This window comes from Apteryx rowi, unplaced genomic scaffold (assembly GCF_003343035.1).
Source record: "Apteryx rowi isolate R43461 unplaced genomic scaffold, aptRow1 scaffold_49, whole genome shotgun sequence".
NCBI lineage: Eukaryota > Metazoa > Chordata > Aves > Apterygiformes > Apterygidae > Apteryx > Apteryx rowi.
The window spans coordinates 1696199-1715420 of NW_020450749.1; the positions used below are offsets into that span (position 1 = coordinate 1696199).

At 44.1% G+C, this 19222-nt stretch overlaps 1 protein-coding gene across 1 annotated transcript in view; it reads left to right on the forward strand.

The window, feature by feature from the left end:
* OSBPL5 (oxysterol binding protein like 5) overlaps positions 1 to 19222 on the forward strand; it is a 77745-nt gene that overhangs the window by 10191 nt on the left and 48332 nt on the right. Inside the window, exons 2-3 of the mRNA XM_026078913.1 lie at positions 10057 to 10213; positions 15583 to 15656. Coding sequence (XP_025934698.1) covers positions 10057 to 10213; positions 15583 to 15656 — 231 coding nt within the window. The remainder of the gene's footprint in view (positions 1 to 10056; positions 10214 to 15582; positions 15657 to 19222) is intronic.

Sequence of the window (19222 nt, forward strand, 5' to 3'; positions counted from 1 at the left end):
CTCTTGGAAAGTCATGGTGCAGCAGCTGTGACTCCGGGTTTTGTATGACATGTGCAGATGGAGCCTATGACTTCTTTTCAGTTACGGAAAGGATGAGCTGGCTGGCCCCACATGCTCTAGGCCCCCGAGAATCTGCCTGCCCCTTTGCAGCAGCTCTCCCTGCAACTCTCTCTTCGCGGCAGAGGTAACAGGAGTTTCCCGCTAGCACCTGCCTCTTCTTGACAAATTGCTGTGGTCCGTGCTGGAAAGCATTGTCTGGCGGGTGGCTTTTGAGCCCCCGTGCACCTCCAGGGCTGGTAGCAAGGAGGGTTTGCAGCTCAGTGTATTGTTTCATTTCAGTTTGGGCTTTTTACTTGAATCTTTCCATGCAATGACAAAAAAAAAAACAAAAACAGTGTCAATATAGGCTAGCTTTGGAGTGATGGGAAAGGTGCTTGATCTGGGTCCCATGGCTTTTGGCTTGGTTGTTTTTTGTCCCAGGCTGTATTGTCAGCTGCCAGGCTGGGAGCCAGACCCTGCCATCGCTGTCAGCACGGAGGAGCACTGCTGGCATCGCCGGGACTAGCTCAATATAAAAGCGCTATGAGGGAAAGGTGGCTCGAGTCCTCGGTATCAGGTGTTTCCGACTAATTGCCACTGAAACATTGGATGCTCTTAAAAAGCAGGCTTGTATCAGCATAAAGCACATGCAAGTCACTTGGGGACCTTCCTTTTTCGTTAAAATGAATTCAGGGGCAAAATGCGCACAGTCTCCTAACTGCTTTATTTCTGTGATTCTCCAAGGCTCTAGTTATGGCTGATAACTCGCGCAAAGAGGTTTTGCCTGGCTTCTGCCCCCCGCGCACACAGCTCGTATGAGTAATGGAGGAGGCAGCAATGCAAATATGGGGACAGTAACTATTTCAACAGGTAGGAGGAGACCGGCAAAGAGAGATGCAGGGTTAAATTTGTATGACGTGTGTGTGTTTATTCACCTGCTTACCTAAAGCTTGCTCCAGCTGAATCAAAAAAAAAAAAAGGAGGGGGGGATACAACACAGAACAACGCAGAGTCTGTCCTGCCTTCTGGTTTTCACTGGGTAAACTGGTGTGGAGGAAAGGGCTGAGGTGGACACGGAGAGGTTGTCGGTCTGTGCGCGGCGTGAGTCCTCTGGGCTCGTTCAACGTGGCATAAATCCCACCCGAAATGCTCTTTGTGGGTTGTCTAGTTTCCTTCCTCCCACAGAGATTTTTAATTAAAACCCTAGGACCAAAATAACTGCCGTGCTGCCTTTTAACTGTCGAAGGAAGAGCTTGATACTCTCGTCTGAGAAACAGTGAAGCTTATGCAAAAAGGCATACTGTGTTAATGCCGTTAAAATGTCGGGGGAGCAGCTGTATCAAAGGACGTATAGGTGGCACACTAAATTTAAGCTGCTGCACAGCAGACGCTGGTAATTACAGCGACCAAAAGTCTGAAAAGCGAAACAGGGGACATATAAGGATCTTTTCAAAATAGATGCACTTCCTTAAGATGTATTTGGTCTCGTTTATTCTGCCCTCCTTGTCCAGGCCCCTGAGGTTTACAGAGCTGCTTTGGGTCTGACAGGAGAAACAGCAAAGCAGAAGAGTGGAAAATTCAGCGTTTTTGGAGCACTGTGCCACAGYGCTCGGTAACTTCCCCATCTCTGGGCTGTTCTTCGGATGCAGATGGTCTGATTTTCTTTTTTGTTTGTGTTTTTTGTTCTGTTTTCTTACAAGGGAGCAGTATTCACAAACGAGGGACTAATGTCAGGAGGACACTATCAAGCATATAAGCAAGTCTTAAAATTAGCTTGGTATTTCCTAGTAATTGTGTGGTGGGAGGGCAGCCCCAAGGCACAATCTCTTCTAGATTTAATTATATAAAAGCAGAGGTGGATATCATAGAAAGTCATCAGCGAGGCTTGCAGTAGCCGGGTTTTTTTCTTTTTAAATGTCATTAAAGCTTGAAGTAGGATCCTTCCATTAAAAGGGAATATGATCTCATTATGTGATTTAGATAGCAATACAAGGCTGTAATGATGCTCTTTAATATGCTCTTTTTAAAGAAAAATATCAAGACCAAAAAACTGACCTTGTGTTGGAAGTCATTGGGTGATATTACTAACAGTGCGTGTTTTTAAAAAAAAAAAAAAAAAAAAAAAAAAAAAAAGAGCAGGGCACTGGGAGAGAAGCGTTCCCCAGTCAGTGTGTATGCTGAATTATGGATAGTTGTTCGGAAGGTTAACGTGTCGAAGGTGGATGCAGTTTACATCTGTACGGCTCATTAATACTGTTCATGGGAATCAGAGACTTGCTTCCTGAAATGATAAGGCTTGGAGATGTGTTCACAGCACGTCTCAAGCAAACAAAATTCCCCGGTGGATGAACGATCAATATTAATAGCAGCAATAAAAAGGAATCAGAACGCTTTATATTGGCTTTTCAGGTGGATGGTTTTTGAGTCATACGTCCAGTGCCTTCGCCTTTGGGCTTGATATTATTTGTACAGAAATTCATAACCAAATGCTTGTTTGTTTAACTAGACCAAAGCTTTCAGCGCTTGGGGTCACTTTATTTTTTGGTGCCTCGCACCCGCTGAAGTCAGGGGGAGGGAGCATTGCCTTTTGCTCAGGGCTGTGGGCTGGCCCGGAGCAGTGCCCTGCTAGCCATACTTGAGCTAGCTGGGTCAAAGCTAAGCTATGCTTATGTGCAGGAGTGGCGCTTATACCTTAATTTCGATGCAAGTGTATCTCTGACAGCCTCTGGAGTTGTTCCTAAATTTGCCTGCAAGAATCAGCTATGATATCCATGTGAATCATTGTGTCATTTAACTGAAATTTTAATTTAAAGAAGTACACAAATACTCTAGACAAGCAGAAATTTGGAGGGAGAGGTCCAGCTCCTGGGCTTGTTTCCAAGCGGGCACTTACTGGAGCTTCTGGGCTAGTGTGTGGTATGAAAATGGCATTGGGAGAGCAAGGGGCATCAGTGAGGGCACGTGTCTTCCTATACATTGCACATGCGCTTGGTGGTGCGTTTCATTTTGGGGGGCAGTCTGATAATCTACACTCTTATTTCTTTTTTCTTTGTTTGAGAGACTGCCAACTACCGATATCAGTAACAAATAATGGAAGACACTAGATAAAAATTCAGTAAGATGGACGAGCATTCAGATCCTTGGTGTATGCTGAACAGCTGTGATTTACTTTTTGGTTGCCCTCAGTTAAATGCATTAGCACATAGGATTATAGGACTGAAAAGGATTCAAAGAAAGCACCTTATCTTCCTGCATAGATGGGTGCTTTGAGAAACCACCTGAGCATGATGTTTAGCCAGTAGAGATGCCTTCAGGAATCAGGGCCTAAAAGAGAGAATGCAGAGTGTGATTCACTGCAGATAAAGCAAGGGGCGGAAGACAAAGGTCTGTAGGAAAGCTGTTCGCTGCTGTCTTTTGCTGACTGCTGGGGACTCTCATCTCTCTGGTGATATGGGTAAAACATTGAATTCTGCATCTGCCTACCGTTACCAGGGCAGTAATTAAAGCAGATGTATTAGTTGTAATTACAGCAAGTGAGGTATGATCTGTGTAGTTAGCGAGGGGAGAGACCAGGGAAATTGCTAAGTCAGGAGAGGCCCCTTAGTGCTAGTGGAAAATTTAATATGCTTTGTTTAAATTAAGTCTCCTGCATAACAATCAATTTATGGTTTAAAGGTCAGGGGAGATGGATGTAAAAATTATTAAGCGTTCATTTCGGAGACCCACTCATTGATATTCTTACTCTGAACAAAACTGTAGCATAATGTTTACAGAGTAAATTGCAAGTATTTTAAGACAAAACACGTGAAGATTGTGTATTTAGTACTTATTGCAATACACAAAGCCCATTTCTAAGCCGTAAGAGTGTAGTGTTCCCTCTTCCAAACACAGCGTGACTTTAGTGCCAGGCTCGTGTTTGCTCACAGGAGACATTTGTCCAAATCAGAGCTGATTTGTAAGATGAGGTTTTCCTACACATCGAATCAAAATGTTTTGCAGTTTGTGCTCCTACCTTCAACTCTTTTAACCCACAGTCAAACAGGGACTCCCAAAGCTGGTAACCTGGGTTAATTTTTTGTCTCAGCGTAGGCATTTGATTCCTGCTTTTGCCTTTAGTTGTGCTGTTTATGGTCTTTGCCCATCACGGAGGGAGATTGGTTGTGAACCTGCTGAGAAGAGTGGGCATGCAAGTGCCACCCGTGTGCTGCAGGGACTCAGCAGCCCAGCCCCTGAGCTTGCTGAAGCAGCTGAGAAAAATCTTTACTGAGGCATATAACCTTAATAGTGCAACCCAGGGCTTTGTCTTTTTGCAGCCTTGTTCCATGATTGCAGTTCAGTGTTCTTCAGTAACCTGCCTTATTTATTCCCCACTCTGGACCTGTCACAAAGCTGAGTGAATAACTTCACTTTTTCAGGTTCCAACAAACAGCATGATGGCCCAAACATTCAGTGTAGGTTTTAATATGTGTGTTTTGCCACATCCCTAACCAAAACCATGGGTTACTTAAAGAAAAAGTGCCTGCAGGGGCACTTTTCACTGTATCATATTTTGTTTAACTGTGAGCAGGGGGTTGGTTGTCCAATTAACTGTCTTAAAAATAGGTATTTTAGAAAAAGCTTCCAGAAATGAATTTCACAGACTTTCTGAATTGCCTGGTAGTTTGTCAGCTGATGTAAATCACCAGTGCACCACTGAACTAATAATTTACCCTTGTGGAAGATATGTGCTGCTGTTTCTCCTTGTGGGTAGTTGGGACTTTAATAGCTGGAAATGTATCTGCTAACAATTTGCCTTCTCTTTTCATTCATGAAAATTTTAGCTCCTCGGGGTTAATTGAATCAGGAAATGTCAGTATCTTTAATTTTCCTTATTGATGCAGATTCTAGAGTAAATTACTATTGTGAATACAAAATATGGTTTAATTTGGTTTCTGGGAAATATTTAATGACCAGAAAAAGAGAAGGTTGTTTGGAACAAGCCTTGAATAAATTAAGAGCCCCCTTTAACTAACACAGCCTTCTTGGCTATACCAAACCTTTAATGAACTATTTATAGAAATGTGCATATTTCCAGTCTATTTTAAAATGCTGAAAAGGACAGTAAGCAAACCAACCTACCCACCAGTTTGCAGAGGGTAGGGGCAGCAAAATGCCTGCACAGTGTTTAACTCGGTGGTAATTATATGTCACAAACCTAGAAAACTTAGAGATGGAGCCAGGAAAATTCCACTCCCCAAAGCCTTGGGCCAGATGCTGAAAAGTGCTACTATCTTCCCAGCAAGCACAGAAGGCCCAAAATGCAGAGAAGCCTCACTGAAAGGCATCTCTGCACTGGCATCCCTGCTATAAAGGTACTAGTCGTTGCCTTCACCCAAAATGGGTCCGGTGTCAGAAGTGGAGAGCGCTGGCAGCTCCCATCCACTATAATGGCAGCTATGAGGTTTTCTGAAAAAACCTACTATTCTTGCCAGGTTTCTATTTTGGCTATTACTGAAGCCGTTTGTGAGCAAAAGTCACTATTAGGTACTTGCACCCTGTTAAGTTCCCCACTTCCAAGGCTTTGTGTTTCATGATGGCTTGACTCAAACTCCATCCGCTACACTTTTCCTTTCTAAAAAGATAAACTTCTTGCTAACCTTGTCTTTGTGACTACTTTATTTCTTGCTACTGAATTATTTATTCCTCTTTAAGCTCTGGCGAACAGCTCCTGCTTAATAGTACATTATGACTTAAAGAGCTGTCAACGCACAAGGGGCAACTTGAAAAATACTCTGTTTAGTGGCTCTGTCAATACTCTCTGAATTACCTTTCCTTCATTTTTATGATCAAGACCACATGTTGGAAGGCCAGAAATGACCTGAGCAGCACACTTCAGTAAAGGGATCTTTAGTGTACTAAAACACAAAAAGATCTAGCAACTAGATATGTTTCTACAAGAGGTAAGATGTAGATTTTTAGCAATGAGCTTAACTTTCTAAGAGAGCTTGTGGATTCTTTATCACTTGGAGTCTCAAAATCAAGATGTGATGTTTTAGACAAATTCCTGTCTCATCTGCCAGCTTTGGATTGGAGGCAGGAGTAGGGGATGAAGTTTGGTGCCCTGTGTTACACAAGTGGTTTGGTTATATCGCAGCAAGTTTCCTTTTCGGCCTTCTGGAATTCTTGCCCAGTTTTGCTTTCTACCATCTCTGTCTTCCTCGAGCCCCCACAGAACTGGCTTCTGTGAAGCATCTGTCATATCCTGAAGTAACCTCTAACATATTGATTTAAAGTAGATTTCGGTTTCAGAACAACCATGTTGTCCTCAAATCAACCATGCAAGATTGGAGTCCAAGACCAAAAGCACCCGTGTCTAGAAGTGTATCTTCTGCAGTTGCTTCTTTTTTATCTGGTATTTTATGACTGATTAATTTTTGTATGTTTTCTAGATATTGTGCAATAATGGTATAAAAGTCAATTTAGCACAAGGCTATACTCCTGGCACCCCTCTCATATGCCCACTCCCATCTCCCAGGTGATTTTGGGCTGAGGCTGGATTATTTGGGCATCTAGAGAGCTCTGGTGTAAGAAATGCTGAACACTCCTCCCACTTTCCTGTTAAATCACTTCTGAAAATTGCCCTTGCCTCTGATCCTCGGCATCACCTACCACTCTGCAGAGCATTATGGAATTTGCCAGGTTAGGCAGGCACGCTCTTAAGGACAGATATGATAAGTAGCTCTCTGGGTAAGTGAGCTAACGAAGCTTGCTTTCCCCCCCCTTATGGATGCACGGCTTATGTTGGATTCTCTGGTGTCCAATAATAGTTGATAATACTGCCCGTCTTTCAGAGGGCAAGGATACAGTTTCCCTCCTTTACTGGCCATTGATTTGCTTGTAGCTTTTAAGAATTTAGTATCTTCAAGTTTTCTATCCCTATAAATACAGATCTATAAATTTCCTTGACTTTTGCCAGTGGTACAAAAGGCATTGGGAGATGGAGGAGGACAAAGTGCAGTAGACATAGGTGCATATGCCCACAGACAGGTATCTTTGGGAAAACAAACCAAAAATTTCAGGTGTTTTGTAGAATTATAATGTGAACTACATTTTCTCCCACTAAGGATCAGTGTCTGATGTACAGAAAACCCGACATATTAAAAAGTCCTTTCCTACAATTTTGTGCTGCACTTCCTGTATAACAAGGTAAAATCTTGTAGGTTAAGCCTGTCTGTCTCAGCCTTTCTCTGAAAAAATGTTGGGAGAGTCTAAGATTGGGGGTTTTCAGAGAGTGATCAGTGGGCCAACATCTGTTTCCTCTTTTACCCCAAATAAAGGTAAATAAGTCGAGCTGCACATACACCATATAGCCCACTGAAGAAAAGGTCCAAGAGCCGTCAACTTTTAGCAGAAGTGAAGCCCACGAAAGCACAGACAATAAAACAGCCTGTTGAGTGAGGCTCAGCCCTAGGAGGGAGCTTTTACCATAAGATCTCCATAAACCAGCTGGAGCAACACCATGTCAGGCGCTCCTTGAAGATAGGCTGGGATGACGGTGACGTGGCACATTGTAGGGTCATGTGTGGGCAGCTAGTGGACAGACCCGTGGCTGCTGCATCTCAGTGAGCTTCGGCCACTGGAGAGGTTTGGCCATAAAGAACCTATTTCAAGTGGAATTACTACAGTTGAGCTTTATGGTCAAAAAGACATGAGCTGCTGCTGTAGATTTATAATGAAATCTGTAAGAGAAGAGCCAGAGCTTATTACAGGCTTGAAAAAAGTCTTTTCCTTTGCAATCACCCACTGGCTGTTCAGTTTCTTGCTGTCAAGCTAGTGGCTTAAATAAGCGTGGGAAGGAGAGAGCATTAGCATAATAATTCTGTCAATTATCCTGTGGCTGAATGGTGTAAAATAATAGGTGAGGGAATGGTAAAGCATTGGTTTCCCTGCATAATACATATAGCAGCAGTGGAAAGGAGATGTAGTGTAGTATGTCCAACTAGACAGGCAACCTGCTCTTGCTCTGGTGCCTACAGGAGCTTTGCCGCCAACATCTATGTGACCTGGTGGCAGTTCCCAGCTGGTGTCTTGTGTTATTGCTGTGGCAAAATGATGCTGAATACAGCTTTTTTTTGGTGTCCATGTCAAGAAGGGTCTTCACCATGAGAGCAGGATGGACAGAAGTGCTAGTATTGGTAGCTTGGCCCCTAGCCAGCTTTCCACTGGCTGGACTTATGACTCCGAGTGGCTTTGTGCACCATCAGCTCTGCCTCACCGGGTCCCCGCTGTCCAGGGTCCCTTGGGTCTGCTTTTGCTTGGAGCTGCTCAAGAGCAGTTTCAGAGGGGGAGAGCTGCAGTGGCCTTTCTGGGAACAAGGGCAGAAAATAGCTCAGTGTAGCATTCCCAAAGCAGCTATTTAGACCCAGATTATTTTTGAGTATTCTGCTTCAAGACATGTAGCTAGCTGCATTTTTTTTTAAAGTTAACTTTAATTTTTCTCTTTCCTTTCCTCCCCCTGCAGCTCTCTGCTGTCAAAACAGTATCTATGCAAAAAAGGGGTTATTTATAATGCCAAACATTAGGAAAATAAGTTGCCTGGTGCTCTGGGGATGCCATTGACCACAATGGGAACACGGGGACTTTGGGAGCCCTGACGCATGTTTGCAGAGGTTTTCACCAGACAGTTGCATTGCGAGTCACGTGAAGTGGTGGTGGTGAAATGCTGCCGATGACTTGTTAGCGTCTTACACCCACATTGCTGGGGTGGGAGTGATAACACGTCGTGTTTTTAGAGATGTCCTCAAAACACCGCGCAGACCTGGAGTTGTCCTCCTTCCGCTGGGCCAGTGGGGGTCATGCTCCCCTCACGCGGCAGTGGTACTGCCTGCGGAGGTGGCCAGCCCTTGGAGGTGACAAGCCCTTGTACCTGTGGGTTGACCCTTCCGTGGTTCAGAAAGAGCTGCTATTTAGTGTGGTTTTGTCAACCCAGCTCACTTTAGTGGGAACAGGCTGGGGAGGGTTTGTGTGAGGGGCTGATGATCCTCCAATGAGGGACAGTAATGAAGAACTATAAGTCACCTCTGTAGGGAAAAAATATTATTATAATAAAAATGTTATGAAATATAATTATGATAAGAAATACAATTATGATAAACCAGATAAAATACAAGAGGGGAGTCCCTCACACAGGGACATGCTCTTTGCATGCTCGTCCCCCTCCTGAGAGAGCAAGCAGCCCTCATGGTCTGTAATGCTGGTTGTGAAAGAAATAAAAACTATAAAAGAAGTCTTTAATTTTAGTCAGGGTAATCTAATGCCTTAGCCAAGTGGTGGTAAATAGCACAGTACCACCAGGCTCATGTGCAGGGATGTAGGGAAGCTTTCAGGGAGGCCCATGCTGTTGTTTAACGCTTGTTTATTGATCAAACTGCGAGGCTGATCTAACTGTCATTTTGAAGAAAATTAAAATTACTTACCAGTATGTGCTCTCCTAGGAAATAAGGGCAGGAGTGCAATGGGCTTTTCTGTCCTAGTACCCTGCAGATCCCCGCTTGCTGCTCTGTGTTCCTGGCAGCTGGTCTTCCGGGCAGCTTGGACTAAATCTTGGGGGAGATGGCGTAACTCTGCTGACACCAATGGTGTTACGTTTATGAAAGACTCCAAAACCTTAAAAAGAAGCAAAAAAAGGAATTTCAGCTGTTGTACACTGGATAGGCCCACTAAGTAGCTATTCTCCTAGAGAGATCCTTGTGGAGTGAAGGATTGTTTTAGTGGCAGGATTCACCAAGGAGCAGTGGCCTGCTTCCCTCTGGTTTGCAAATACTGGGAGATGGCAGATCAGTAATTGTAGCTTCCAACTAATACCACTTTTTTTTTTTTTTCCTTTTTTCCTTTTTTTCCCTACATGGCCTTCTGGCATGCTATAAAAAGGTCTGGCACAGTATTTAGGATGAGGTGGCTTTGAAGCAGCAGAGTCATCAGGATGTTAAACCTTGATTTCCTGTGTCTTGAAATGAACTATCTCTCTTTCCTTTTCAGAAAACCCCCACAGCTCATGCCATGAAGGAGGAGAACTTCCTTCGGCGCAGGTTCTCCCTCTGCCCGGCCTCATCCACCCCTCAGAAGGTCGATCCTCGCAAGCTGACGCGCAATCTCTTCTTCGGGGCTGACAACGACATCTACCCGCTTAGCCCAGGTGGGTTTCTGCTGCACTGGTGCCGAGCGTCTCATTTCTTGCTGCAGTTGTACCACCTCTCTCGCATACCCGAAACTTGGTGTAGACCCTCAGGTGCTTGACTGCAAATAGGGTGGGGGTTTTTGTTTTTTTTTGTTTTGTTTTTTGTTTTGTTTTGTTTTTTGCCAGGAATCAAAGAGAAATAAGTTAATGTGGAAGCGAGAGAAAGCTTTTCCTACGGCATGGGTATCACCGGGTCCCAGTCGGTCCTGCTTACCCAGTGCTATGTCTTCCACTGCCATGGTGCTAAGTGATAACTGAGGGCATCAGAGTTGGGATTCAAAGCCCTTAGAACACTGCATGGTCTCATGTTTCAGAAATGATTAGTGTTTTGGGGCGCTTATGCTTTGAGGCACTTGGTGTGTTTTGCCTGAAATGTCAGGCTCTTTTAAGCTGTTGCCTGGGACGCTTTTCAAACTCTTAACAGCAGCTTTTCTTGTTCAGGTCCAGAGCCCAGGATAAATATTACAAGTGCAGACTTTGTGATTAATGGTCTGTAAATATCTACAAGCACTTTTCCCAGTACTGTTGTCAGTTTGCAGTGAACTGCAGGCTTTAAGTGTTCTCTTTACATTTTTTTGCTTTGAATCTGTTAGACAGCATCCAATCTAGAGGAAATAGAGCTCATTTTATTGTTTCAGTGCTTGTTACTTGCAATAAACAGTCAGTTGAATCTCTTCCGTTGATTGCAGTCTACGAACAAGGCTTCAGCTCCAGTCTGTAAACAAGCGCCTCAGGCTTGGTTGAGGGAGCCGTTGCAAGTTTGCAGAGCTGTCATTTGTGGTTGCCATGTCGGTGCTAAATCATCAAACCTCGCAGCACCTTGGTGAGGTCTTGAAACGCTGAGAGGTAGAGAAAGAATATAGCGTGTGTCAAAAGCCTTCAGTGCTCATCTGTGCGTAACGCTCAGCAGGCTCTCTGGGCTTTGCAGATGTCAAGCAAAGCCAGGCTTGGGTTTCAGGAGCTAATCATCTTTCAGTGAAAAGATTTCAAGGGCCTCTGACTTTGCAGGTATCTCTATTTGTGGGTCCCTGCTTCAAGGCAATGAGGAACCTGTTTTCAGCAGTGCCAAACAGTCCTGGCTGCAGCTGAGATCATTGGAAGCTTCAACAACCTTTTCATCATCAAACCAAGGACAACTTAAACAGGACACCTAAAATCTCACATGCCTCAAACCCGTAGGGACTTCTGAAAAGCTAGCTGCCAATACGTATAATCCATACAGATATGTAGTAAGTAACAGCCTGACCAAACAACCTTTGCAGGGCTTAGCAGGACAAGCGCCACGTAGTTCTCCAGATTAACCTCCAGTGCTGGCATGAACAAGGGGCACAGCCCTCTTCGTATACCAGAAGAACATAGGCCAAAGAAACCTTTTTAAAGGGGAGAACGCCCTTTTTAATAAGCAAAAGTTACTGCTTCAGCTAGGGGATGTCTGTGCAGAAGGTGTCTGGATTTCCCTTTCCCTTTCCTTCCTTCTCCACCGTGCTGCGTCGTCTCTGTTTGCCTCAGATTTCCTGTAAGAAGTATCTGTCATTCTTCACATTCAGTCGCTCTTTGCTATGGCTTGCTCCTCTTTTTCTCTTTGCTTCTCCTGCCCTGTTTTCCTCTGAGCTTCCCTGCTTCCCTTGCACCTTCTCCATTCCTTGTGAAGGATGCGACTATGGATAAGCTGTGGATCCCGAAGCTACTTCCAAGCTCTCTGTTCCCCACTTTTTTCTTGTTTTACATGAACTTTCAGTTCTTGAGTATTTTCCACTCAACCATACTTTGCTTCCTGGTCCCAGCAGACTTTGTTCACAAGCAACTTCTTTCCTCTTTCTTTGACTTCTTTCCTCTTGTTTGCATATGTAAGTTTGTATTATATAATAACTAAAAAGTTTGAGGAAGACATGTTATCTGGTTTGTAAACTTCCTTTAAAGAGAAAGACATTAATTCATGTCCCTTGCCCGTGTTGTCTTTTCACATAGCAAGGAGGGGAAAGAAAAGCTCTTTTTTCTTTCTTTCAGTAGGATGTTTGCAAGACATCAGAAGTTTATTGGAGGGGTAGCTAAAAAGTTTTAGGGAGCCTTTTTTTGTTTTTAATAATTGACTAGACTGTAAGGTCACATGGTGTCTTTAAATAAAAATTTTTACTAGCCTATTTGCATCTTAAAAGAAGCACTTTAATGAATATGAGAATTTCACTGTGATAGATGCATGGAACTAAATTTCAGTCTGGTGTACAGCATGTGGCTGATATTTACTGCAGTAATGTTCATGGAATTGGGTCAGGTCTATTGCTGATAGATTTGCCACACATCAGAGCCTGCATTTTCTCTTGTAGTTGACCAGCTACTTTATCAAAACATCTATAAAAGAATTGCTCTTGCTGTGTGGAGCTAATAGTGAATCCTTCAATAACCCAGTAATTTTGCTTACCGCTGATCAGTCACGCTTGCTGTGTTATTCTTTACAATAATTCTTCATAAAGAGGAAAGGAAAATTCACCTGTAGGATTGATGCACAGCAGAAAACCAAGCGAAGGAAATAGTCTGTCTTCTGAAAAGGATCTGGATATAATAGGATAAAAGAAGGTATCAGTCATTCAACTGTACAACCACCAGACTGGAGTGTGAGAAGTTTTCTTCATGCTGTGTTGAAGCCTCTTTCCATATTCACCATTGATCCCCTCCCTGAAATCCTGCCCATTACTTGACACAATACTTCTGGGCTACTTTGTGCAGGACCTGTACTGGCAGGCTGTGCTAGTAGCCAGCCCTTTAAGCCTGAGAGCGCCTCAGGTCTGCTTCTGGTGTGGGTATTTTCTTTGGCCAGGGAGATAAGAGCTTCTGCTTCCATAGGCAAGTTAATATTTAGGTCCTTTTATGTTTTTATGTGATTTTTCTCTTTACTTTCTCGAGGTGGCTACGTATCTTGTGCTCTGGGTGGGACTGGCTCTTTTGGGCTTCCGATGCACTTAATTATGCACGTGGCTGTTCGAGAAACTCACAGAGAAGGGATTCAGTGTCGCTGGCTTTTCAGATGAGGGCTGGCGCTCTCCCTCTGCAAGGCTACAAGCCTGCTCGAGACAGCTAAGACAGCTCCCCTCCAGCAAGTAGCCTTTCACTTGCAAGTGCCAATATGCTTAATGTGTTTCACATAAGGAACTAGTATATGCCGCTCCAGAAAACTATTTTATGAATCTCTGTAACCAGTGTGGATAGGAGTGAACAACTGCATGTTTTTGTTCTTCCTAATACCCTGTGAGGAATGGTCCAGAACCTCGGAAACACCTAAAATCCCATTGTTTAGGTGCAAGTGCTTTCAACTGTGTGACTGAGAGAAGGCAAAAATCTCTAATGTCCAGGCCTTTGGTATGGATATCAGCTTGGAGCAAAGCTTCCTTTAAGAAATGAAACATAATGAAGAATGGATGTGAATTCTGTTATGCTAATAGATGCCTTTCCCTCAGAGCAGGCAGCAGCTGACTCCGATTAACTTTGCTTGAACTTTTAGACCATATGTTACTTTCCCATACAAGCATGGAAAAAATCTCTTCATGGGAAACAAGTGCAAGAACTATACGGCTTTGCCAGTTTATTCCAACCTCCTCTGCCTGCATCTGGGAGAAAGGAGGCTGTAGAGAGGAAAGTGCCATCGGAGAAGGAAGAGGAATGGGAATTCAGGTCCTAGTCTGTGCGCAGCAGTTCTTACGGCCATCACACTTGTCACGATGGCACACTGGGGCAGGCAAATATCCGACCCCTTGGGAATTTCCCCTAGCCAGTCTGCCTGAGGATATCAGGTTTCTGAGTACTTTTGCTAGAGACTGGTGTTCTAAGGGGGGAGTGATAGGTAAGAAACTAGGTTGAGATCCAGGTTCCCAGTTCCTGGGCCACCTTCCTGTGTGACCGCACAGCTCTTCCACCCGCCTCTGCCTCAGCTCCCCATCTGGATGATGCACGTGCTTCCCTCTGTGCTCACACTTGGAGGTAGTCGCCTTCTGCATCAGCTTGTTGTCCCTCATGTCCCATGGTGGAAGTGCAGAATGGGACTATGAGCATACTTATTTTTCAGTGAGCTTCTGCCACTAGCTTTTCTCATGGTTCTCATGGCTTCTTCAGTGGCTCTGCTGAAGGCTGCAGGAGACACTGCAGCTTCTGACTTGTCTGTGGCAACTCCTGCTGACTTTGGGAGAGCCAGGGTTTCCCTTGCTGCTTTTGTATTTGGTGTTGTTTCCAAGACTTGTCCACACAAAGGTTTAAGTGCATCTCTCACAGTTCCCATGTTTGCAGCGTACTGCAAATGGATTATATTCCACTGTCTTGGTGGTTCTTTACCGCAGCCAGTATTGAATCTCTAATTGCTAGCAATTTGGAAAGGAAAACTACATTGCAATTGGATAACAATGACTGTCTTGGCACTAAAAAGCTCGTCTAATCAGATGCTACTTTTTGGCTTTTTTTTAATAGAAGCTCTGCGCTTTCTTTTACTGTAAGTGCATGATTACAGTTGGCAGAAAGAACAGCATTTGTCATTTCATTTTATTGCTTGGACCAGGACTACATATGTTAATGCTAGTATATAATGTGTATAATATACTGAGAGTTTAGTATATTTAGATAGTGGAAAATATGTATCTCCCTACAATGATTGGAAAATGTCGTGGTTTTCATAAATGCTACTTATTAACTGAAACTGTTTCTCATTGTAACAAATAATTTGGTTGGAAGACATTGATCTGCAATGTTTTTTCTTAATTATGTCTAGGTAGAGTTCTGTCTTCTGTAACACTTTATGATCATGGCTATTATTTGTCAAACAAAGCATGCTATCAAGCGCATCTATGTAGAGTTGCCAGATACTGACCAAGGAGGCTAACGTATTGAATAGCTTCTTATTAACTGGATACCGTCTATTATTTGCTCTGAATGAGGCATGAGATGTGTAAGAAAAAAAACAGACTGTGATAATGTAATTAAAGATTGCATCATAGTACAGACACACGAGGGGGCTGATTAAGGATGCATAAGCAAGCTGATTTCTGGTGTTTTCTAGCCTTTGCTTGCAGGACTCTGCAACCATCACGTTGTTTTGCAACCATCACGTTAGTTTACCATAGTGTTTTCAGACATCAGTTTTGAGCAGTACTTGTTGTATAGCCCTACCACGTAGGCCTGGGTTATTTCAAGCTCTCTGAGGTCCGTGCGTGTGGTGTCAGTGTGCCTGATGTTGCTCGTGACACCTGCTCTTGCTTTCTGTTAGCCGTGGCCCTCCAAGGGCCCTAAGTTAGCCATGATTTTTCTACAGAAATCCTCCATTTCTGAATCATGCTGCTTTGTTGCAGGGAAGGACGTGGAAGGGAACAGCCCATCAACGCTGAAAGATGAGACACCGCAGACGCCAAACTCCATCAGTAAGGTACTGGGGGAGAGGGACGTGACCCCGCTCATGCTTTCATTTTTCCTCAGGCCGACTTATTAATCAGTTCTTACTCTCTTATTTTAAAGTCATTGAGAAAGCATTTCCCTCTGTTCCTGCGGGAACTGTGCACACATATTTTGAGAGAAGGAAAATGAAGGCTGGGTTGACATGGACAAGTCCATGCTTTCCTCAGTCTTGACAGCATCTACCGTGCCAGAGCCGTGTTTATCTGGGTCTCCTGTGGCCATGCGTTAGGTGTGAACAATTACGGATATAAGGTTGATTTTGTCAGCAGAGGTGTCTCCTGCTGTTTCTGATCAGCAAGGCAATCGCAAAGCTTGATTGTTTTGGAAGAGAAAGCTTTATTTAGTATTTAATGTATTGCATATCATCCGAAACCGTGAGTCCAGATCCAAGGGGAGGGCTCTGGGACTCAGTGCAGCAGAAAAGGAATGCAAACTAACCAAACTTTCCTGAACCCACCATTTTCATCCAGCCCATTATGGAGAGGTAAAACTGGATCTAAAGACTCTGGATCTGGGTGTTCAAAACCTGGCTGTAAATCTGGAGTTACTGAGTGCCTGAGTTTGATTTTCTGCAGATATGGAATCAACATTTTAATCTAGGTCTGGCTTTGAGACTCATGTACAGGGTTTTTGGCTGCAGGTCCCTAACATGTTTCTGGAGGATAACTAGAAATAGAACCAAAGCCTGTTAATAAATTTTTAACTAAATTTATTCAACTATGAAGTTATAAAATGCAAATGGCACCAGCTGACATGAAAATATAACACAAATGAAACAGCTGGAGACAAATGATTTCTTATAATATACGACAGTGGCTCTGCATCTTCAAATACATTTGGCTGTGCTTCCTGGGAGCTTGCAGACCATTGTGCAGGGTTGCCCTGGCAGAGGCCAGCATGGGGAGGTGACAACCAGAGAAGTGGTGAGCATGCAAAAATGGCTCGTGTTCATGTGTCCTCTGCTTCTGCTGGAGCCTGGCCAGCTGCAGGCCAACCTTGGTTTTGCTTTTTCAGGCAAGTTGGTTCGTCACAGGAACCCAGCCTCCTACTTAGCCTGGCGGTGCCAGAAACAGAGCTGTGGAAAAGTCAAAGGCCTAGGCAACTGCGTCCATGGCTTGTTTCAAAGCCCGGTGTTTCAAAGGTGGCGTTAATATCACAGTGACTCAGGAATATAAAGAGGAGGGACTTTTTCTTTAATCTCTGGTGGAGCCGGTCAGGGTGGCCACAGGACAGTGCAGAGCACGGAAATGCTGTCCTAGCTGGAGCATGATTTCTCAGGTACATGGCAAACACAAGAGTAGGAGTGCGTTTCTGAGAGAGAGCACAGCCCAGACTCTGATTTTGCAACAGTCAAAATTCCTCTGGCCTAAAAAGCAGATATTAGGGCCTCACATCCCTCAAATTCAACTTTACTACTCACTTCTGGTATTGCAAGCAATTTGGCAACTGAATGGGCCAGAGCTAGGTTTTTTTTTTTCCTGCTTGACCAGTTTGCTTAGATACATGGCATTGGATTTGGAGACCGCCAGCAGTGACTTTGCAGCTCACTGGGCCTGTGCTGGATGCCTGTCTGTCTCGCTTCGCTCCAGTTCACTGTGCCATATTGCACACTGCCTTGTTCTTCTGCAGCCCAGCAGTTCTTCTGTCTTGCTTTGCCGAATCAGCGATAGGAGGGAGTCCCCACTGTGTGCCGTGTCTTACTGTACAGATTTTGGCAAACTGATAGTCAATTAATATTGAATTTTTCATGTCTATTTGACTCTAAGATTATATAATGAAACCTTATTATGAGTTGTCCAGGACTATAGGTAGCAATCTGAGTATTTCAGTTTAAAAATAAATAGTGATTTCACCAGCTTGAACTGAAGGAAAGACTGTGTACTAATTGGGTCATGTTTAGATTGCTAGAAGCAGAGGGGAAATAATTTTTAGAAACCACATTGTAGGGTGTACAGGTTTAATGGATTCAAAAGTAAAGGTACTAGGTAAAAGCACCCATTCAGCAAAAAGAACAGAGACAAAATTATTCCTTGGGTAAGTCTGCTGAATATTGGAGCCTAATTTGGTCTCGTTTGTAGAAGTGGGAGAGGCGCTTTCAAATTGTGGATTTGCAGATACCACAAAATAAAAGCACCTGCATCTGCCTGACTCTTCAGAGAATTTCTTCAGCCTATCCTGCAGGCTGAACGCAGGGAAAACATGGCAGAAGAAGTTCAGAGAAGTAGCTAAATGCGGYGACGACAGCGACTGCCTGCCTGGAGGGTGCTGGAGGCCCAGATGTGTGCTGGCCAGGCCAGCAGCAGTTTGTGAGATGGCTGAGCTATGAGGAAGCTACCTGTGAAGATCTGTTTATCCTCACTGAGATACTGAGTTTGCCCCTACAGTATTTCTCCCCTATAGTTCAGTGTCGAGCGTGATACCAGGTAATGCTGAGCCAGGATAATTTCAAGCAGCTAGCCCAGCTCTGGCAGAAAGGGAAGATTTTTAGGTTTCCCATGAAGAGAGAGATCTATGCCATGAACACTTACTCTGTATTTGCCCCAGGGGGTGTAGCTGCCCTTGTAAACTAGCTTGCCTTCAGCATTGCTGCGTTGCGATGTCTGCTGTCCCACGACGCACCAGCTATTCACCCAGCAACGCAAAGGGTAGGAGAGATGGCTGAGCAGTCAGACCCTGTGCTGGGGCTTGGAGACCTTGAATTCCCAGCTTGGCCACGCGTCTCTGCTTTACCCCAGGTGGATGAATTGCATTTCTGTTTCACTCCGTTGGTGGCCTGGGGATGGTTCTGCATCTCATGCACTCGGGGCACGGCCCCCCTGCATGATGGAGCAGGCTACAGGTGTTCCAGGTTGAAGCCATCTAATTGTCATCACATCACACTGTCTGAGCTTTCATCTCCTTTTGGGGAAAAACAAAACAAAAACAAACAATGTTAGCTTACTTATTCTCATCTTAGTTTCTTTTTCAAGAGCCCTTTAACCTTGTTTTCTGGGACCAGTGCTCACAGTGAGGTGTGAAAGTATCACTGAACTGTCTCTGAGCCTCAGACTCCTCTCTGCAGCCAGGTAGCACAGTTATCCCATGCCTGATAGCAACAGAAGATGCTTTTCTCTCCTCATGTGCTTTATTTGGCACTGTTAGCATCCTTTAAGACACCTTTTATTGCAGTCTGCAGTGTTGTATTATCTCTTTCCTATTCAATGTTTACCTATTTATTCTAGTGTCCGGAAACCTGTTGTGATCTTTTGATATGCATGCAGAGCCCACACAGAGTTGAAGTTTATTTTAAGGGACTAGTCAGGAAAATATTAAAGCTAGAGCTCAGTGATGCTTCACTCTTTTCAGTCCCACGCTGGCGCCACAATGAAGTCTAAAATTATCACGCTGTGGGAGTCTGGCTGTTGTGTGCACGGTTATATGATGTACAGAAGGGCAAAGCTGAGATTGCCTGGTTCCTCATGAATGAGTTTTTCCACATGCCTGAATTGTTCAAGACTTTGGTAATCTGAAATACAAATCTAAGTGGTTGCTAGAACT